General features: G+C 42.7%; 1 protein-coding gene across 4 annotated transcripts in view; it reads right to left on the minus strand.

Annotated features, from left to right (window-relative positions):
* The window catches only part of GUCY2F (guanylate cyclase 2F, retinal), a 40,253-nt gene extending 20,279 nt beyond the window's left edge, over positions 1-19,974 (minus strand). For all 4 annotated transcript variants that reach the window (XM_019286691.3, XM_010400985.4, XM_019286690.2 and 1 more), the window contains exons 1-12: positions 19,492-19,974; positions 17,760-18,562; positions 16,549-16,850; positions 14,701-15,055; positions 11,397-11,481; positions 8,633-8,729; positions 7,998-8,132; positions 6,651-6,731; positions 5,485-5,661; positions 4,419-4,575; positions 2,886-3,035; positions 845-993 (exon numbers count right to left, since the gene is read on the minus strand). In XM_019286691.3, the coding sequence (XP_019142236.1) occupies positions 845-993; positions 2,886-3,035; positions 4,419-4,575; positions 5,485-5,661; positions 6,651-6,731; positions 7,998-8,132; positions 8,633-8,729; positions 11,397-11,481; positions 14,701-15,055; positions 16,549-16,850; positions 17,760-18,498 (2,427 nt within the window). In that variant the 5' untranslated portion in view covers positions 18,499-18,562; positions 19,492-19,974. The remainder of the gene's footprint in view (positions 1-844; positions 994-2,885; positions 3,036-4,418; positions 4,576-5,484; positions 5,662-6,650; positions 6,732-7,997; positions 8,133-8,632; positions 8,730-11,396; positions 11,482-14,700; positions 15,056-16,548; positions 16,851-17,759; positions 18,563-19,491) is intronic.
* Between the last annotated feature and the right edge of the window lie 1,512 nt (positions 19,975-21,486).

Raw genomic sequence — 21,486 nt, forward strand, 5'->3', positions numbered from 1 at the left:
ACAGTGGAGTCACTGGATCTAAAATTGTTCGCAGCTTCATAGAAACAAAAGGTAAAAATTACGGCTATTTGTTCACCTGGTTTGAGGAAATGCCCTGAAGTTGTGTCAGGGAAGGTTTAACTTGGATACTGAGAATTTTTTTCACAGGAAGGGTTTGTAAAGCATTGGAACAGACTGCTCAGGGAAATGGTGGAGTGACAATCCCTGGTAGTGTTCAAGAAACATGTGGATGTGGCACTTGGGGACATGGTTTAACAGTGAACATGGTGGTGGTACTGGGTTGATGATTGATGATCTTAAAGGTCTTTTCCAACCTTAGTGAGTCTATGATTCTATGACCTTATAAGAACACAGGAACTTCACTGCTTGATCAAAAAGGGGGGTTATTTTGCCAGTACCTGTCCACGAGACTGGCCAGTAACAGATATCTGGAAAGCTGTTTAAATAGGCCTCAGGCACACTCATATTTCCCTGGGATACTCTCCAAGCTTCCACCAACCTGGAATTGAGAGACCTCCTATGCCAAATGTTATATCTTTGTCTTTAACAGTCTTTGGCAAATTTTCCTTATAGTCACCATTTAAATGTTCAGAAGATTAAAAAAAACTTGATCGGAAGGTGCAAAATTTACAAATATTTCATGTCCATGAGACCAACTGTGCAGGTACACTGCAAATGTGAAGACATCAAGCCCATGTCCAGGCTGCTTCACCACTCCTAAGTCAGGACAAGTAACTTTTTCCTTCTTTAATAACTCAGTTAAAGCAAAAAAAACCTCAAACAACAAAACACTCCCCTGCCAAGAACAAACAAAGGAATTACACCAGCTGCTTTATTCACTGACCTTATGAAATACCTCCTCAAATGTTGGACGTCGTTCAGGGGCTTCAGCCCAGCATTGCTTCATTACCTGGAGACATGTCAGGGGGGCTACCTCAGGAGCTATGTTTGGGCGGCACAGGGGAGGGGGCTTCTTCACTTTCTTTATAATTTCTATGGCAAAGAGAAGAATAGGAAGCACACTGTAAGATGGAGGGCCTTGATAAGGGCAAAGGACATGGAGCTTTTCATGTGTCCCTAGCTTGCATCTTCAGCTGTCACTCTTACTCCTTAGCATGCACTGCCTGTGCCAAATGAAGCTGGAGGTTTCTGCTTTTCTCTGTCAGGAGTCTCATGACGGATTTAAAGAAGATTCATCTGCCTTCTTGTCCCTGGAGAACTAGGTTATGAGTAATAAAGTGGCTGGATGGGGGAAGGACGTGTGACAGATGGATGTCTGAGCCTGCAGGCTTGTATTTAATGAAATTGCCTCTGACTCTCTCCACTAGGACCTACAGTCTTCTAAGAGAGCAGAGGTTTATGGCTGAGCCCAGACAGGAAGGATATGAGCCTCTGACGCTTCATCGTGAACTGGGAACCAGGACGTAGGAGGCTGATGGGAGTGGAGACAGTGGAAAGTATGTTGAGGGGGAGAGTTTGAGTTCAAAACAATGTCTGGGAAATTACTTCCTGTCTAGAGCTCCCTTCCTAGAAATGAGGCTTGTAAGGAACTGGGCTTGGGTTTTCAAACCCTGAGATGTCAGTCCTTTAACACCCACCAAAGTTATTGTATTTGAAAGTCTTATTTTGCTCAGTGCAGAGCAGTCAAACAGCATGAAAACCTCTTTCTCTGGCAGGAGTCCTGCTGTTGCTGTGAGTACCCAAAGCTTTTCAGCATTGACAGTTTACTTTAAAGATCTTTGGCTCATCCCACCAGACTCCGCCAAATGAACTAATCAAAACATCTGGCCCCAATATTTCCAGGGGCAGCCAAGGGAAAATGCCTTCCCCAGACTGTTTTAAAGTTCACACCAAAAGTGAAAGCTCCTTAGGATTGAGACACAATGGCTAGAAATTCATTATTTTATCAGGTTAGAAAACAGGACTGAGCTGTGTTCAACATTTGCTGGAGGTTCTGCAGGTTGACAAGGTGGGGGAAACCTGCTAATTGCATCATGGTCTACATCATAGGTCCAGCTCTGATTTACAGAGGATACAGAGGATTTACAGGATACATCATTAACATCATTGTCATTGCATTGTGACAGCATCTTCAGGCACAGAAAGGCCAGCGCCCCATTTTTCCAGATGACCTGGCAGATACTGAATTGTCATACCCCACTTGGTGATTGTCCAGATTAAAACATGTTGAGAATGGGCTGTCAATGAAATCAGCTGATTGTAGATTGCTGTCACTCCCTCCCTGTTCAAGTGCTTGTGACCTGACCCTGACTGCAGTGAGTTTGATCTTCCCATGGATGTACAACATGGTTGCACCATGAGCAGCTCCTAAGGAGTTCACCTGTTTGCTGTTTCTGATATATATGAGCAAAATGATGCATCACTTCGACCTCTGTTGGAGAGAGAGTTTCTTTAAAAAAAAGGAAAGGATTAAGGAAAAATAGATGGGCAGATGAACAAAATAGGATGCTGGCAAGGGGTCCAGCTCAAAAAACTTTAGCCCCCATGATGCACAAAAAAGGGCAGATGAGTGGGAAGCAAAGGAGTTTCTAAGCTACGGGAAATTCTGCCATTAGATTTCACCCCATACTATGATGAAAAGTCAGAGTTTGTACAGGGAACTGGAGGTGCTGCAGTGGTCTGAAGCATCCTGGTGGGCACCCAGAGCCCCAATCTCAGTGAAAGCATAGATGAGGCGTGTACCAAGGCTGTGGTGAGAACTACACATTGATGTTTATTACAAATGTTTTGTTGAAAACAGACTTCTGCCACTGAGAAAGGTCATGAGACTAATATATGATTGCCTTATTAATAAGGGGACTTGGCCAGATCTCTTATGAGTGCTCTGCACAAAGCCTTAAAAATATATTGTAATAGTTGCCTACCTTCGGCTGAGAGTTGTGATGTGCAATAAGGTGGACCCCGAGCAAACACTTCTTGTAGGATGATTGCAAAGCTGTAAATGTCCCCTTTGAATGTGCCTTTTCTGCACATGTCTGGGTCCCTCAGTAACTCAGGAGCTGTCCAGAGCAATTCTAAAAAAATTCCAGAGCATCACATTTCTCATACTTGAACTCAGACTGTTGCAAAAAAAGTGCTTAAATGAATACCTTATTCCAGTCATTTGAGGAAATGTTGGAAAATACTTCATTATTTACTGGATCAAATCTTTTACTTCTAGTGATGTGTTAGAAATACTAAACTTCCATGCCAACAACAAAAAAAAGAATTTTCCAAGTTTTACTCTGTGGTTTTTTTTAAAAAAAGTTGCCATACCAACAATTTGTATCATATAATACCAGCCATGAACTTCAACATAAGAAGTCATCTCACCACTGCCAGAAGCTTTAACACCTTTTTTTTGACTGAAAATGTTCCTGAGAAAAAACGTTGGCACCAAATCTTGAATTTATTTTTACTGTTGCTGCTCTTTTACAAAGCCACAATTAACAACATATTTTCTGTAGTTCTTTTTAAATGAAAGTAGTTTCTGTAAAAGCAGTTTGTGACAATCTGGTGTACAGTCTTTATAATCCAATAGTTCAAGAGACAAAAGACACAGTTGTAAAACATATCCAGCCTTATCAAGAACTGTGAATCTTCAAACTGTGATATTGTTACCCTGGTAACTGTGCATTCTGAGTAATGGGAATATGAAACATTTCTGCCACTGCAAATGTATTTATCTTCTGTAAGGGAGGAGAAGAAAGTCTTCTGTCAGACAACTGCCCTGTCTGAGACACTGGAAATGTGAAGGCATCAAATCCCATGACTGATGGATTAAAACACTACATACTACTTGAAGCCAGGTTTCAAAAATAAGCTGGGATACCACAGGAACCCCGAGGCAATGGCCAAGTGAAAGAAATCCTGTCAAAGTCTCCAAACCTGATCCATGAGACACTGCTCCTAAGTGGTGGGAATCTCAAGTAGCAGCCTTTGGTGATTGGCATGTAGAGGACCTATTTCAAAGAGACCTACAGCATTTTGTGTTTTGGATTACTTATTTTAACAAAAAAAGTGTCTTTGCGTTTGGATTAGCATAAAACTCCAAATACAGTGTTGGGTCTAAGGATGCAAAGCCAATTCTACTGGTCACAGAGATTCAGTACTGATTCGATTTCAGGGACAATTCAGTCCTTCTCCAACTGTGACAAGCTGACGTTCTGTCACTGCTTACAGTAAAAGATGGGTTTTTTACCATGTTGCTCTGCTATTTGTTTCACTTTCAGGTAGCCTGAAAAAAACCTTTGCTTACCCTTTCTTATAACAATGCATGGTATAGAGGAAAACACATGTAGTGGGATTGAGCATGTAAATCCTTGCATGACCACTGGCCTGAAGTTATGTTGGGGAAAATATCTGTTAAATCAATGGACAAATATTTAAAAAAAAAATAAATTCCTCATCACACCCACCTTCTGGGGCAGGCTGAATATAGGGGCATTTCTGTGCCTCTAAGATCTCGTTATAACCATAGTCAGTGATCTTTAGGACAAACCGGCCATCCACAACACAGTTACGAGACTTGAGACGTCCATGGGCGAAATCTTGGTGATGCAAATATCTGATTCCCTATGAAACAGAAAAAAATCCAGGTTGATCCTTAAGAATTATCTTATCCATCAACACTCAGAGACACCAAGACAATATGTCACCTTAGATGGCATCAGATGCAGGATTGACTCTATGTCAAATGCAGTAATGATCGAAACAATAAACTATGGGAGAGGTTCAAAAATGGATTAGGAATATGAAATAGGTTTATCTGCACCCTAAAGTAATATTGGAAAGGTCTGACAACTTTAGGAAGAGTCAGATGCCTCCCTCTGTAGCCCTATGTTTCACTGCACCCAGAAGTTCTGCTTTTAGACAAGGATAAGAAAGTGGACACAAGTGTTACCAAATAGTTAGGTCAAAAGATGTCATGAAGAGCTGGCTGCCCCATCCCAGCTCCTTCAAGGAGGTTCAGAAGGTGGACCACAGACTGAAAGAATGGTTCTGGCAGTCTATCCTCTGGAATCTACCTGTCCCAAATTAGTAGTTCACTAGTAAGGTGTGAAAACGTGGGACATGACTGGAAATGTGAACACTGCTAAAGGCACCGTATGTGCAGCCATCCTGTGGCAGGAGATGGATGCTCTTTGGTTCTATGGTGGATGCATTTCTGATTTACGACAAGAAAGGGCCTTTGCAAAGAATGAACTTGTCACAAACTTCTATTGCTCTAGGTGAACAGTTGCAGCCTTATGTGTAGTTTTAACCTCTTGTCCTGCTGTGTGGTTGTAGTTCTATTGCCCTAAATGGTGCTTCTCTCAGATGGCAACAAAATAAGGATAAGAGGTATCCATTAAAGACTGATACAATTACATTCATGTTTGTTTTCCCGGTGTTATTATAAAAATCCCAAAGTTCTGATTGAAATAGCTTAGTCATCATAAAAGTCCCATGCAGATCATGCCTCAGCAGAAGCAATGGATTTACTTTAATTAGATCCATCACAAGAGAGGACTTGAACATCCAGTCCAGTTTCATATCCTCATTTCTCAGCAAGTCCTCCAGGCTGCCTCGTGAGCAGTACTCCGTCACTATGGCAAAAATGCCACAGTCAGAGAAAAAGCCCAGGAACAGATTCACATTTTCATGACGCAGATCTTTCATCTGAAACAAGACAGTGAATCTCAGTGAGACCAGGTCAGCCAGACATCTGCTTAGTAACTTCTTGATATCACTAGATGATGCCCTTATCACATTTGTACTCCCAAACAGCCTTCCATAGAAGGATGGTGAAGCAAAAAATCTGTTTGGTGCTTATTTTTGGCTACTCAACAGTCTTTTCAAGCTTTGCTTTCCTTTGTCTATCCATTAAGAGAAAGCAAGATAGCAAAAGCAAATTAAACAGAAATTTGTGTTTTGTTTAGACAAACTGGATTGAATCTTTCACTAGGCCAAAATGGCTTTGCTGACGTAGATTGAGTTCAGCATGTGGATCTTGCTCTGAACTGGAAAGCAATACCGTACCTAGAGAGTCCAAAGTCATCCATCAATGGTGCCTTTGGAGACATGCCCTGGTAAATTTGTTGCTTTTACATGCATAAAAATGCCACTGCTGTGTTAGCAATAGCTGTCAACAACTAATGGCCTTGAATATGGAAAACAAGTATGTTTTCTTGTCATTTGTAATAATGAAATTGAAGACTAAAATTAAGGTTCTGAGAGGCATCTTAGATGGAAGCACAAAGCAAACCCCAGAGAAACGCACGACTGTGTCTGTGTCGCACTGTCAACATATAATACATGAAAATATCTACCAGTGCCTCACACTGTGCAGGGATGAGCTCCCCAAACCACTCTGCCTTTGCAGGCAAGGTCACATGAAGGATTCATTGTACATTTAACACCGCACCAGCTTTGAAGTGGCAGGTCCAGGGTGGGTTTTACAAGCTGCTGACTCTGACGTGGATCTGTGGTAAATTTGTCAGATGCAGTCTTGCATGGTCCATTCTACCACATTTCACCAGACAAGACTCATTAACAACCACAATGTGTGATTTAATGGATAAACATGAGACAAAGACAACAAAAACACCCTGAAATCACAAACATCCCCTGAGAAACCTTCCTTCTACGTCATCATCCTCTATTCCTACCTTCCTTAAGATGTTGGTGGAGCTTTGCCGCAGATTGTGAACTTCTCCCATCTCAAATTTTTTCAGCCACACCCAGTCTCCCTGTCCACAATCACAGAATCAGAGAACAGTTAAGGTTGGAAGAAACCAGTGATGGACCATCTGGTCCAACCTCCCTGCTTAAGCAAGGTCATCCTAGAGCACATAGCACAGGATTGTGTCCAGACACTTCTTGAATATCTCCAGTGAGGGAGTCTCCACACCCTTTCTGGACAATCTTTTCCAGTGTTTGGCCACCCACATAGCAAGAAGTTATTCTTCACATTCAGGTGGAACTTCCTGTGCATCAGTTTCTGCCTTTTGCCTCTTGTCCTATTGCTCAGCACCACTGAGAAGAGCCTCTTGACACTCTCCCTTCAGGTATTTATAGACATCAATTATGTGCCCTCTCAGTTGTCTCTTCTTGAGGCTGAGAAGGCCCAACTTCCTCAACCTTTCCTCTAAAGAGAGATGTTCCAGGCCCCTAATCCCAATACAGGTGACTGTCAGAGCAAATCTCTGAGCAACAGCTAGCATTGGGATCCAGATCTGAATTTCAGATCCTTGATTTTGAAAGTGGCTGGGGATTTTTAATGTCCGTGGCAATAGATTCTTTATATACTGAACACAAATAAGAATATCCACAGCAAATCCTCAAAAAAAGGAGTGAGGCAGGACCTTCACCTGGATCAGAATTTCATGCCTGGAAAGTGTGTTAGTATTTGATGAACAATAATAAATTTATTAAAAAGGAAAATAACTGGCCAGAATTTCTCTGGCATTAATGATAAATCCAATTTATTTTCCTCCTCTTCAGGAGAAGTTACCACGCCATTTTTTTCAAAAAGCTGCATTTTCAGGAAATAGCCAATGGATGGGGTGAATTTTCTTGGCCGTTGCCTCTGTTTAAGCTCCATACAGTCCTATTGCCACAAAGGGGAATTTGAGCTTCCATTTGTGTATTTGGATCCTGTCTTGCAAGAAAGTTCCTTTTTAGAGATGTCACCAGCTAAAGACTGTCTGGCAAGAAAGGTTTGTCATGGTGCCTTTAGGTGGTGACTTCCTTAACAGCGACCAGACCCGGCAATGTTACATACGGATGTTGAATATCACCATCCCACATGACTCCAAGTGTCAGTGTGAGGGTTGGAGCAGAGTCACCTTAAACACTGCTTTGTCCATACTTGGGAGTAATTTATTTTCATACTTAGGGTGTGTTCACAGTATCTCCATCCTGGGACCTACAGTACTGCAGCCAAAAACTTTTCCCCCTTGAGCAGTGCAGTGAACAGAAGCAGCGGGAGAAGGCTGCACAAGGTCCCTACCTACCTCATACAAGGCCACATTGGAGGTTTCATGGGTGGCAACTGTGCTTTTCAGGGAACCGGAGCGGGTTATGGATTTCAGGCTTCTGCTCTTGACTGCTATGCTGTTTGCATCAGTCAGACTGTCCAAGGTTAGCCTCTGGAAGACAAGGAAACAGGTGCAAGACAGCTACCACCTTTGGGTGTAAACCTCCACTCCAGCTCTGCCTTGCAGCACAGACTTCTGGGTAAGGAAATCATGGGATTGTCCCCCAGTGGATCATCAGCTCTGGGTAGCAGCCAGAGTGGGCCAGGAACATTTCCCAATATATTTGAATGCAGACACTTTGTTTTAGAGGGTAATATGGTTTATCTATATGGACTTGTCCTACGGTGCACCATCCAACCTCAAGAACAAGGAATAAGCCCTAGCACCTAGAAGAAACACAATCCAGGCTACTAGTTTACATCATCATAAAAGCTCTGACATCTAATCTGAAACTCAAAGCCACTCAGCATATGGGAAGTTTTCTGATACGCAGGGGAAAATGACATGAAAAAGTGAAATGACCTTTCCAGAGCTTCATGAGTATGAAAATACCACACAGCAAATCTTTTTTAGTGTTCCACCAGATTCCTTTCACGAGTTGAAGGACTCACCTTTCTGTGTAGCTCTGGGTTGATGAAGATGAGGTCATCCAAGGTCAGTATTATCTTGTTTGGACCCCTGAAAAGCTGGTTGTTCAAGATACTCTGCCTGCATGAGTTGGAGAGTCACGGTTATCAATTTTAGGTAGGTAGCCAGTTCACAACACCTCTGAATTCCTCAAATCTGGCTTCCCTGCACTATTAGACCCTGCCTGCAGTGCTGGATCCACCTCTGGGGCCCCTGACTTACAAAGGTCATGGACCTGTTGGAGCGGGTCCTGAGAAGGCCATGAAGATGATCGGGGGCTGGAGCCCTTCTGCTATGGAGACAGGCTGAGAGAGCTGGGGTTGTTCAGCCTGGAGAAGGCTTTGGGGATTCCTTAGAGCACCTTCCAGTGTCTAAGGACAGGGGCTACAGGAGAGCTGGAGAGGGACTTATGACAGGGGCATGGGTGATGGGACAAGGGGGAATGGCTTCCAGCTGAAAGAGTGCAGGCTTAGATTAGATATTGGGAAGAAATTCTTTTCTGTGAAGGTGCTAAGACTCTGTCACAGGTTACCCAGAGAAGCTGTGACAGCCCCATCCCTTGAAGTGTTCAAAGCCATGTTGGATGGGACTCTGAGCAACCTGGTCTAGTTGAAGGTGTCCTTGCCCATGGCAGAGGGGTTGGAACTAGATGATCTTTAAGGTCAAAAATGGTGTGGGAGGGGGGATGGATGTTGGTGAAAGCAGTGGACAAATCACAGTGCCTTGGCTCGGACTCAAATTCCCTCAGTCAAGAGTTGTTCATTTCACAGACAACAAAAGCTATCATCTCAAAGGATCTCATCACAAATAGACAACTGGATTTAATCTGCTTACAAATATTAATTGGATGTGTACGCAATGCATATTTTATTTTGCCCGCTTTTATTTGTCATATCCCAAATCATTCTCTATTAGGAGACAAAACCAGGTTTTATTAGTTCCAGACGTGCCCCTCCCTAATATAAATCATTGTCTGAGTCATGCTGGACTTTTACTTCCCTTGCAGATGTCCACGCATCTTTACTCATGACCAAGCCTTCCCAAGCACAGCCTGGTGCTTGTGGAAGAGCTTACAAATAGAGTTGGCAGAAATATTGTCTGTCATTTACTTAATTGTAGAGGCTGGTGGCCAGGGAACAGAGCAGGGTTTCAAAGTGTGGGTGGATGGAGGCAACGTCCTCAGTGTCTGCAGTTCTATCAGAAGCAGCTGTGTGCTGAAAGTGTGGGAGCTGTTTGGGGTGTTGCTTGCTGGGAGGCCTTATATCTGAGTTTGGAGGGATAGTTCAGGAGTGGAGACAAAACATGTTGGAATTATTTGAGAGGCAAAGCTGGACAGAACAGTCTAGGAACTCTGCTCTGCTTAACAGTATTATCTTGTTTGGACCCCTGAGAAGTTGGTTGTTCAAGATACTCTGCCTGCAAGAGTTGGAGAGTCTTTAGGTAGGTAGCCAGTTCACAACACCCCTGAATTCCTCACATCTGGCTTCCCTGTACTATTAGACCCTGCCTGCAGTGCTGGATCCACCTCCGGGGCCCCTGACTTAAAAAGGTCATGGACCTGTTGAAGTGGGTCCCGAGAAGGGACTGCTGAACTCATTACTGCTGAGTAAATATGCCTTCTAATTTCATTCTATTTTCACTCCAGCTGCAGTCATGTGGACATCAATAACTAGATACAAACTACTCCAGGGGGCTATAGTGACCTTACCAATAGCAATCCATAGCTCCTGGACCAACCAATCCATTCTGGCACATTTCTACCTTGGATATAGAGTTGGGACATAGACGTGACATGTAATTATTGGAAATTATTCCTTCCCTGGAAGACTATTGCATTTTTTCCAAAGATCCCATGCCCAGACCAATACACATATAATGGGAATGACCAGGGAGCTGAATCCCAGCTCAAAACAGGGAGTGAATCAACTTGATAATAAAGATGTATGCCAAATAATTGCTCCAAATTCTCTCCAGAGGTATTTTCTTTCTCTTTAGTACATGGAGAAAATACAGAGGGTCAGCCTCACATGTTTCATAGGAAACATGATTATATTAAGGACAGAAATCCAGGCAAGGATGATCTGGAGTAAGAAAAAGGCTTGGTTTCAACCCTCATGTTCTCATAACAGATTCCTGTCTTTAGTTTATATGTCATCCTTTGCACTTCCAAAGTGATAACTAGCTTCCTAATGCTTCAGAAACATCCAGCAACAGACTGCTGGAGCAGGGGAAGGGTGTGAGGAGCCCTTCCCATCAGGAGGAAGGAGCAGCAGAAGCAATGTGTGATGAACTGACTGCAGTCCCCATTCCCTGGCCCCTATATCACTACTGGGGAGGAAGTAGAGAATCTGGGAGTAAGTTAAGCTTGGGAAGAAGGGAGAGATGGGAAGAAGGTGTTTGTAAGATTTTATTTTATTTCTCATTATCTTACTCTGATTTGATTGGCAATAAATTTAATTTTCCCACAACAAGTCCATTTTGGCTGTTGTAGTAATTGGTGAATGATCTCTTCCTGACCCCATCTTGACCCATGAGCCTTTTGTTGTATTTTCTCTCCCTGTCCAGGAAAAAGGGAGAGATAGAGTGGCTTTGGTGGATGCCTGGCATGCAGCCAGGGCCAACACACCACAAATGTGAAGAGATATGTGGCTGGAGAGCCAAGAGCAAAATCAGACCTTCTATGTGTGCATAGTCTAAACTGCTGGCTAAAGCACAAGAAGCTAAAAGTGTCACCAACTCCATTCTCACCTGATGAGAGAAGCCAGGCCCACAGCACACAACACCAGGACAAATAACAGCATTACTCCCAGCATAATGACTGAAGGCTCAATCCCTGTGCGGAGATGGGAAAAGAATCAGTGAATTAGAAAATCATTTTGATTTAGGCAATAATATTAAAAATATCAATATCAGGCCATCGGATTACAAAGTCAAATATTCAGCCAGGAGAATGCTGGAAGACAATTTTTTTGCAATGTTCATTTGTGAATACACAAATACTTGCTAACTTGGTTTACATGAGACTTCAACTATGCTAATTATTCATTTCCATGCCCTTTTTTTTCTAAACCAGATCTAGAGCCCTAGATCAGTGGAAAAATAGTTTTTCTTCAAATAAATAAATACACTCACAGGGAAGTATTAAGTTTTAGAGGAAGCTTCTGCAAAGTTCGTAACTTTTTAACATTTGACCCTTTTCTCTTGAAGGATTGAAATGCTGAAAAATCTTTATCATGTGGTACCAAACTGACAGCCTGTGTGAGTCACTGGCCCATCTGGGATTTTTCATTCTCTGCTGCATATTTCTAATGCTGAAAAGAGAAGAAGAGGATGAGCAGCAGAAGGTTGATCTTCTCCTCAACACATTTATCAACAGAAAGTACCGGAGACAGATACTTTGCTGATGAGTGTGTTTGGAAGCTGACAGATTGCATGAGCTAAATTCCAGTAGGAACTGTTTGCTGTGTCTGTCTCTTCTGTTTTCTGATTTTTCTATTTTATTCTGCTTGTATCCAGAGGTCTATACACACAAATATGGAGAAATTTGGGTTGACAAAAGGTTCATGACTGTGTCACACTTGCACCTATCTGCAAGCACTGAGACTTAGAGCTTTCCAGTAAAAGCTGAAGGCATTTTTGAAAATTGGTATTCATTTCAGGAAAAGACAGAGCATTTTAGCTGAAATTTTACTGCTTCAGTCTAGGGCTCTTGTCCCTGATTGACACAGGAAGAGGTTGCCAACGGAAGCTGTGTCTGCCCCATTGCTGGCAGTGTTCAAAATCAGGCTCCCTGGGGCTTTAAGCAACTTGGTCTAGTGTGGAATTGGAATAGATGGCCTTGAAAGGTCCCTCCCAAGCCCTACTATACTTTACAACTAACCAGAAGAGAAAGTAAGCTGATTATGAGCTTATGAGAGAGACCAAACTTACAGCATACTTGAGGGAACTTACGGGATTGTGTTAAAGTCATTAGGGGATGCTATAGGGAACTGTGGGGGTGAAAAATGAAACTTCTTACAGGTTCTTTAGGGGAAAGGGTAAACATGGGTAAAGGGAGAGGTAGAATGGGTCAGGAATGCTCAAGTATGTGAGAGGATGCTGATGCATAGCCATGTTGTGCATTTTTTCCAGGCAAACCCTGCACTTGATCAGTGCAGTCATTCCTACCTCTGAATCCCTACTACTTTTTCCCCAGGTAACAGTGCTCTCTGACTGCATATGATGTTTACAGACTCACCATCAACCTAACTAAACAGGGAAGGTAAGTCCTGGAGCCTTCAGCCCATGAGAGATCACAAGTCTGGAATCAGCTCCTGCAGAGACTGAAGGGTTTGAGAGCTGGCTGTGGCGGAATTTGGGTTTGGACCATCCGTCAGAGGATGCATTTGTGAGTCTGCAGGAGTTGAGGCTGTGAGATCTGGTAACAAGACTGGAGCCTAATTATGAGGTGCACGAGAGCAGGACCAGGCCATTTCTGATGTCCATGTCCCAGAAGTGCTGGTTGTGGGTAGTGGTGTCTGTAAAGATATAACTCTCCTGTATGTGTTACGCTGTCAGCGACTGGCTATGTCTGCAGTGTGTGTGTGTTCGTGTACTGGGAACACCAGCTCAGCCCTGCTCCTGGTGAACCTGGAGTTAGGAACTACAGCAGCCTGACAACTTCACATCCAACCACCCTCCAAGCCTAACTTCATACAAAAGCTAGAGTAAGGCTTGTATTTAATTCTAGCCATAAAGTTCAGTCTCTGAAATTCTAGCAATCATAATAAATTACTGTTTTATTGACAGATGCCCAGAGCTTTCTGCTTTTGTAAAGGCATGAACATAAAATCTGATCTCTCTAAAATCAGTGGAATTTTTCCATAGACTGCAATGAGACGCTAAATTGCTATGTTGTTCCTAGGGGCAATGCAAAATTAGATATATGACAGTATTATACTTACCTCTTCTACTGCTTGCCAGTTGCTGTAAGATCAGTATACATCCAGTTTTCATAGAGTGACACTGATTCATGTGTCAGCTCAGTTATGGCTAAGGCAAGGGGAAGAGTTTTCTCAGCTACTGAATGAAATATTTCATAGATGTGGTTAATTTCATCTGTTTAAGTCATATCCTGGGTCAATAGGTGCAAATGCTTAGTATTGTAAGTAAATATGTCAAGAGGAGATTAAGTACCCTACCCTGGCATTTTGGCTTCCCTGTGAACTTTAAAACTGCACCACAGTTGCCTCAAATTAAAAACAATAAGTAAACCCAGTGCCCAGACTCTTGAACCTAGGAAGCAGCACAGATATCTCTGCCCCCAAGCTTTCAATTACTATCTCTGTCATCTACAGTAACTCAAATCATTTTGAGTAACGATTATCCTTTTTTCTCAATGAGGTGAGCTCTGATGGTCCTTCACACCTCGTTGCTACCTGGATAAAGAAGCAGGGGTTAACAGGCAGGATGCTGAGAGCATCTGCTGCTGTGCAGCTCTCTTAGGCTGTCTTCGAGGCAAATCCTCTTAGTGCCCCATGCCCCAGAAGGATGGAAACAGTGCTGAGTGGAGCCTCTGTTATGTAATGGTTGCTATTAAAATTGGCAGATGTTGAGTGTTAGACCCAGAAAATCCTTTCAAGCACATAACAGTAGCAACAACCTTATTGGCCATGGGGATTAGTGGGATTTATGGCCCTGGAATTGTTGAAAAAAGTGTGTAGTTGTGGTGTTTAGGGCCATGGCTTAGTGGTGGGCCTGGCAGTGTTAAGATAAGGGTTGGATTCGATGATCCTAGAGGTCTTTTCCAACTGTAATGATTCTATTATTCCATGACCTAACAAGCAATAAGAGAGTATTGTGGATCAATGGTGTTACCCCTGCACAGGACTCCCATTACAGACAGCATGATGATTGGGCATTTTTATATTAGATTCTTGAACTTAGACTTTTCTGGTTGGGGAGTTCTAATTTAAACGGGTAACCACTTGGAGTGAAAGAAAAGATGAAAGAAATGAGAATCATGAACTTAATGCCACTTCACCCTATTTTTGGTTAGTTTATTCTTTGTTACCTTCAGTGCAGAGAACATCTGGATCAAACCAACAGCTGGAGTCTGGTTTGGGTGGAACTTCATTAGGAAAGTGGATGGCCTGGCCTAGGGACCGCACAGAGCCTGAAGACATGTCCAGCAGGTGGGTTGGGAAAAGCTGGTTTGCATGACCATCTGTGTCCAGTATCACATAGTTGTTCAGCCCTTTCCCACAGCTGTCTGTCTCTACCCAGTGAGTAAATCCAGGGAAACTGAAGTTTTTTGTGTGCTCAGCTATGTTGGCTCCTGGGGCTTTGACTCCTTTCCTCCGGGCATTGTCCATAGCCATTGCCATGAAATAAATGGCATCATAGATTGTTCCAAAGAGTGGAGAAACCTAAAAATACAGGAGAAATTGAGGTCAGGATAAACTGCTCCTAACCTTCAGTTTGAGATTGATGGCAAAAACATTGTCCCCTTGGCTAAGTTGTAAACTCAAATACTGAGACACCAGAACATTAAGGCTCACAGAGTAATGGGTTTGAAGAATCTTAGGCTGAAGGTAGACCCAATATATGCATGACTTTGAATATCTGTCTTTTCTTATGGTTGATTCCCAAAATGCAACTTCAAAATATTTTTAAAACCATGCAAAATTGCATTATTTTGGTAAAAGGCAAGATTCTGAGCATGATGTTTGGCTGAAATTTATCATGAATTTATTCTGCCTCAAAACATTACACTAAAACATCTTCTACAAATAGAAGATCAAAGTCAGAGACTCCATACCAAGACAGGAAAAGTGTCATGCACAAAGAATTGGTCTTCTCTGTCAGAATATTATTTATCCCAAAGATGCAAATATCCCAAAGCAGAGCCATAGCAAACTTGTTCTGTGGGGTACCAGAGCATTTTCTGTTTGCATTTCTCCCTTCCATGCCAGCCTTGATTTAGGAACCTTTAACACAAATGGTGACTTTTGCAATCACATGGTAGGTGAAGAGAGATTATAGCCATGCACCTGTGAGAAAAAAATAAGGAGTGCCCTTGGGACCCACAGAATCTGACATTTGTGGTGGGATGAATTCATCATATGTAGATATCTGCAGTGAGAACCTGACACTCAGTATAGTTAACCTGGGCTCTCACTGAAGTGAAGGAAAAGAAATTAATGCTTTCAAGACATGATTCATCTCCTTCTAAAGTAGCTCCATGCAGCTCTGATAATTTATGCCTTAAAAGTACTTGTAATTTTTTGAAATGTCATAGGGAGATTTGAAGATTAGCTCCGTTGAATTCTGTATCTCTTCACCAGTATAAGATTCTCCAATTCTTCTTGTAAATGTCCACAAGGTAACAACTGATTTGGTTTTTAATAGGCTACCAGTGACTTTCAGATAATTGTGCTGACAAAGAATAACTTTGACGATAGTGCTGAGAAGAATGAAACAGCAGTGGTCTTCACCATTTCCCTCTAGAAGCATCCAGTATTTCTTTAGTGTGTCTCATTCCCTCAAATTCTCAGTCATATGGACTTCTTATTTGGATTCCCTACAAACTCCATGGACTTCATCCACATTAAGAGATACCTCTTCAATTCAAGTCTATTGCAGTTAGCATATAGCAAACCAAACCTGGGAGCCTCAGAGACAGTCCCTTTCTCTTGAATTCCCATCATGGTCCTGCAGTTGAACCAAGTGAGTTATACTGCCAAACATCTGGGAAAAATGGTCTTTCCAGATGAGTGCAGACCTTATTCAAATTTCTCCTTATTTTTCTCAAAATGAAAGTGTCCAGGCTGGGTTGGCTCTTCCCTGTACTTTCTCTATAACCATTGCTTATGTCTCCTATTGACAGGTCCCAGAAAATCCCAAGAGAAAGAATATTTACCTGTGTGGCTTCCAAATCCCTGATTATTTCACCACTTTCTTTAGCTTGTCTGAATGCATCATAGAAAGTCCTTTCTCCAGACTCCAGTGTGATGGTCAGCACAGCATCATAAGCTTCCCGGAGTTTGTTGTCATTATCAAAGACACTGAATGAGTTGTTTTGGTAAGGAAGACTGTACAGCAAAGTGTCATATGGAACAAAGATGTATCTTCCATCTGCTAGTCCCATTTCCAGAGCTTTGGTGAGTAAGGCGGCCTGTTCCTGCCCTCCAATGAGAACAGAATGCATGCACAGGAGTATAACTGGAACACAAGGACAGTGGAGAGTGTTATTAATCTGTTTGGGGTTTTCAACACAAAATAGCTCCTCCTCCCCCCCCCCCCCCCAGTAAAAGAGCTGTCTGAACTACTCTATCAGGTCAGATTCTGATGTCACATGCTGAGGAAGCTGAGCCACACCCATTTTGTTCAACCTCTGGAGGTCTGTAACACCTAGTAAAGGAGGCTGTGAGTATTAACAACTTCTGGAGCTGTAAAGGAGAAGGAATGGAGAGAAATTTTGATGGTGATGAGGCACAGGTTAACATGATGGGCAGTTGTGGCTGTTGTTGTCATTGGTCAAGACTTGAGCTTTCCCTCTGTGTGCTCTGAGACACCACACAGCTGTAAGCAGTGCCCAACCACTCACGCACTCGCCCTGTCACCAAATATACAGATTCTAGGTTGGACACTGTGTTGTGTTTAAACATCTGGTTTATGCTTGACTGCCCCAAAGTCTGTGCCTTTTCCTGCAAAATGCCATGGGGCCAAGGTCTGGTGGGAAGATCTGAAACACAGGACATGGCATCAAAGTGAGATTTTTGGTATTGATACTGATTTTTGACATTCCACAATACAAATCACCATTAATATAAAACCTATGTATGAAATCCTCTTTACACTAGCCAAGCACAGAGAACCATCTACTAAATATTACTTTTTTCAGATAAGCTGGACCCAATCTTTCAGGGTGTAGTAGATTATTTTGCTCTATCTTCATCACATACAAAATGTCCAGCATTCTTTTATGTGAAGCCCTGTCTGCATTAAGACCAGAGATAAAATTCTCCTTGACTTAAACCACTTTAAGTTTTCATTCTCTAAAGTATGTCCATTGGTCCTGCCCTGGCAAAAAAAAAAAAATTAAAAAGGAATGAGACTCAGAGCACTTACTTTTGATGTCATTAACTTCTTTAATCTTGTTCCAAGTGTCTTCAATGCCTTTTCCTCCCTTATGCACAGATGTAACAATGCCTACAGGTAGCCCGTGGTTCCTGAGCACTGTTGCTAACTCCTTGGCTGTGTACATCCAAATATCCTCATTGGATGCAATGATGCCAACATGAGCCCACCTAAAATATTTCATTATTGTAAACAAAACTTGGGTTGGAGAGGGCAGAGTCCTTGCAAATGCAGGATGACGGATGATGGAATCCAGCTTATAATTGATGCACATCCATGAGAAGATGGCTTTATTCCAGTTTTCCCCTAAATGTGTAGCCACCTCACAGAAGCCAGGGTTCAGAGGGCCTATGAAAGCTGAGGAAAGCTTTCCAAAGTCAATGAATCTAACCAGAGCTCTTGGTGTCTCACATTCTTCTTGCAGGATCACATAATCCAGCCTGTGGCCAAGATCTAGTGAAGGGTCTCTGCTTATTCGTCCCACAGCTAACCTGGCAGCCACATGGGGAAAGGCTTTGGAAAAGAAGGGGTCACAGTTCCAGGGTCCAAGCAGTCCAATTTTAAAGACAGAGCAATGTGCTGGAGAGCAAAGTAGGATTATTCCAAGGAGCAACCACCAGCAAGCCCGGAAAAATGTTTTGAATGAATTTCCAGTGTTAAAGTGATGCAATCTGACGTGCCTTGACAGCACCCAGAAGAAGCTGTTAGGACACCACAGGAGAAATGACATGGTTTTACAGGCAAGTAGATCTGCACCAAGTTCTTCAGGAAGCCAGGCAGAGCATCACCAGACACTGGAAGGAAAGTAGATTATGTTTGCCTTTCATCATAGGTATTTGTTCCGTGCACATAGGTACAGATGAGTCAGACCAAACTGCACAACAGCTCTCAAGGCACAAGTCTCTGAGGAGCCAAACCCATGCACAGACACATGGACACACAGCATGCAAGCCACCTCAGCACGCAGAAGATTGTCCAGCCAGTATTGGATGTGCCATAACCCGTAAATGCATGCTTACATGACCATTTTAATATGCTTTGCAATGTATTCTGAAACCAGGCAGTGAAGAATGAGTCTGCTTTGTTTGCAGCAGTAAGTACAACCTATGGGTACACTGTGCTTCTGGTTCCTAAGAAAGGTAATTTCAAAGTCACGCAGAAAAACACCCATGTAAGAAGATAAAAAGGTGAAATGCACTAGGCCATCAGCTTCCCTCAAAAATCCTCAGTGGGTTGTGAATGTGAATCAGAGTTCATACAAAGACAAAGACACACATATCTAGACCCATATATTCATATAGTTAGGGATATGCATGTATGTGCATACAGCTTTAAAATTTCCTGGGAAAATTTTTCAAGGACAACTCATAGCAGAGTCTCTTAAACCATGCAAATTGAAAGGTGGATAAACAGATAATCAGAAAATTAGGGAAAAGGAGGATTATGATTTGAATTTAGATAAAGAACTGCTAAATAACTGTCAGGTCAAAAGCTTTGTGTACACTCTTGGCTTAAAATATTTTTGGTTGAATACTAGGAGGCATAGGGTTGTTTAGGTTTTTTTTTTTTTTTGAATAACAATTTCCCCTTTCACAGCCAAGCACAGAAATAGCAAAGCCGTAGCAGGCTCCCCTCCATCTGCAGTGTCACCCCATGGCTTAGAAAACTGCTGATCCCAGCAAGTTTGTGCTCTAAAAATAACAGGCCCCTTACTCCAGCTTACCTGTTCATTACTGGAAAAGTATTTTTATCCTGGATGGTCAGCTACCGGGACACACCGTGCAGAGCGCCGCAGTGCAGTGTGTGCTGTAAACACACCCAGGTCCTCTGCCTGATGGAGGGAGACCTCCAGAAGGAGCCACCCACAGCAGGGCAGCTTCTCTCCAGTGTCAGTGGTTGTCCTTGCATGTGGGCACCACCACGAGGATAGGCAATGCACGGTCAGCTTCCCCTGCTTTGGTGCCCACCTCCTTCAACTTCTTGTGTGCACAGGCCATTCCAGCGGGGTGGGTGCTCCAGGATCCTCTGTGCCTTGTCAAAAGCTTCCTATGTCCCTTTCGGTAAGGGCCATTCCTCTCCTGAGGGTTTCACAGCTTGGCCTACAAACTCCCAAGCCCTTAGTTTCTTGAAGGTCTTGCAGAGGTCCAAGTCTGCCTCACACTGAACTGTCTCAGTACAGAGCTGTACTCCAATCTAACCTAGTAGTTGTAGGGATGGCATCTTAAGGCTCTGCCCTTGGATTAGTGGGATTTAGCTCCTGGGATCGGCCCCTGCAGAACAGCTCTTTAAGTCTCTCTGCATCACAGCAGAGATGACTCCTCTTCTGCCCTATAAGCAACTGAGACAAGAGCTATTTAGGTTTGGGGTATGCAGAATATTTGGGTTTGGCTTTACCATTCTGCTGATGTGCTATGTTCCCCTTTTCTCTGTTTTTTGGGTTTTTTTGTACCCATCATGACACACACAGAGCTTTTTACACTTGCATCAAAGTCTTCTTGGGAGTTGGACTAGATGACCTTTAACGGTTTCTTCCAATACAAACTATTCCATTATTTTATCATTCTTGGTTATTTCTCTGGGTCCTGCAGATACCTCCCTAGAGCTGAGCCCTCCAGTAAACCTTTCCCAGGCACCTTCCCCCTGGACCTGGCAATACAACTATCATCCTGGAAAAATCTCAAATGTGTCCATGCCTGTCCCAGCTTGGAAGCCCTTTGCAATAGTTTAGCTGCAGTCAGAGGTCCACCATTTGTGGTCTAGAGGGAATAATTTGTAATTCAACCTTTTAGCAGTATTAACTTCAACTACTTCATATAAATTATACACATCTCACTGGCATGAGTTCAGGAGCAGCTCCTCATGACTAATGATTGAGGGAAGCCACAGAGTCTTTCAGATGCAGTGGAGAGAGCAGATCTTTCTGTTAATTCCATTCATTTTCTTCCCATTCATTAATTTCCTTGCACAGTCCGGATCCAGGGAGGCTCCTGGGCATGTGTTTCATTGAAGACTGTTACAGCTCAACATAGTTATCAGGGATTATAAAATAGCTTCATATTCGGAAAGTGCCTAAGACACACTCTAATGTCAAGCCTGAACTCAGAACACTGCTTTGTATGCTACCTGTGCATTAGGTTTTGACACCGGGTTTTACTCAAAACATAGCATTAAATGAAGTTTTTCAGTTGAGAGTCTTAATTTTTTTTTTTATTTGAACTTACAAGTTTGATTTATCCACATACAGATATATCTATATCTCTATCCATATACCATATGCTCACTGCTATCTCATTTTTTTCTGTATCAACAGTGGGGCTGCACAGTTTAATTCCACTTCAGGTCAGCAGACTCAAAGTCTCCTGGAGTAGCTTCAAAACTCCAGTGGCTCACTTCTAAGGGATGTTTGTTTATAGCATTCAAATCTCAGCAATGAAAGATTAAAAAATAACCTTGGCAGTCTATTCATTAGCATAATTACTCTACCCTTAACAATTCATATATTTCCATAGCCAGATGATTTGAAAACTTTATCACTGTCCTCATTTTCTTCTCCTTTTGTTTGCAGATGTAACGACCCTCCTTCCATTAGGTATTAGCTGTGGCAGTAATCCATCCTCCATAGGAAAAGCTGATTATCCCAAACGGTTCTAGCACATCTCTCCCAAGCTCAGGGTATCCAAGTCAAGGGATAGCACCCCTACTCCTGCAAAACAAGCTC

This window comes from Corvus cornix, chromosome 1 (assembly GCF_000738735.6).
Source record: "Corvus cornix cornix isolate S_Up_H32 chromosome 1, ASM73873v5, whole genome shotgun sequence".
NCBI lineage: Eukaryota > Metazoa > Chordata > Aves > Passeriformes > Corvidae > Corvus > Corvus cornix.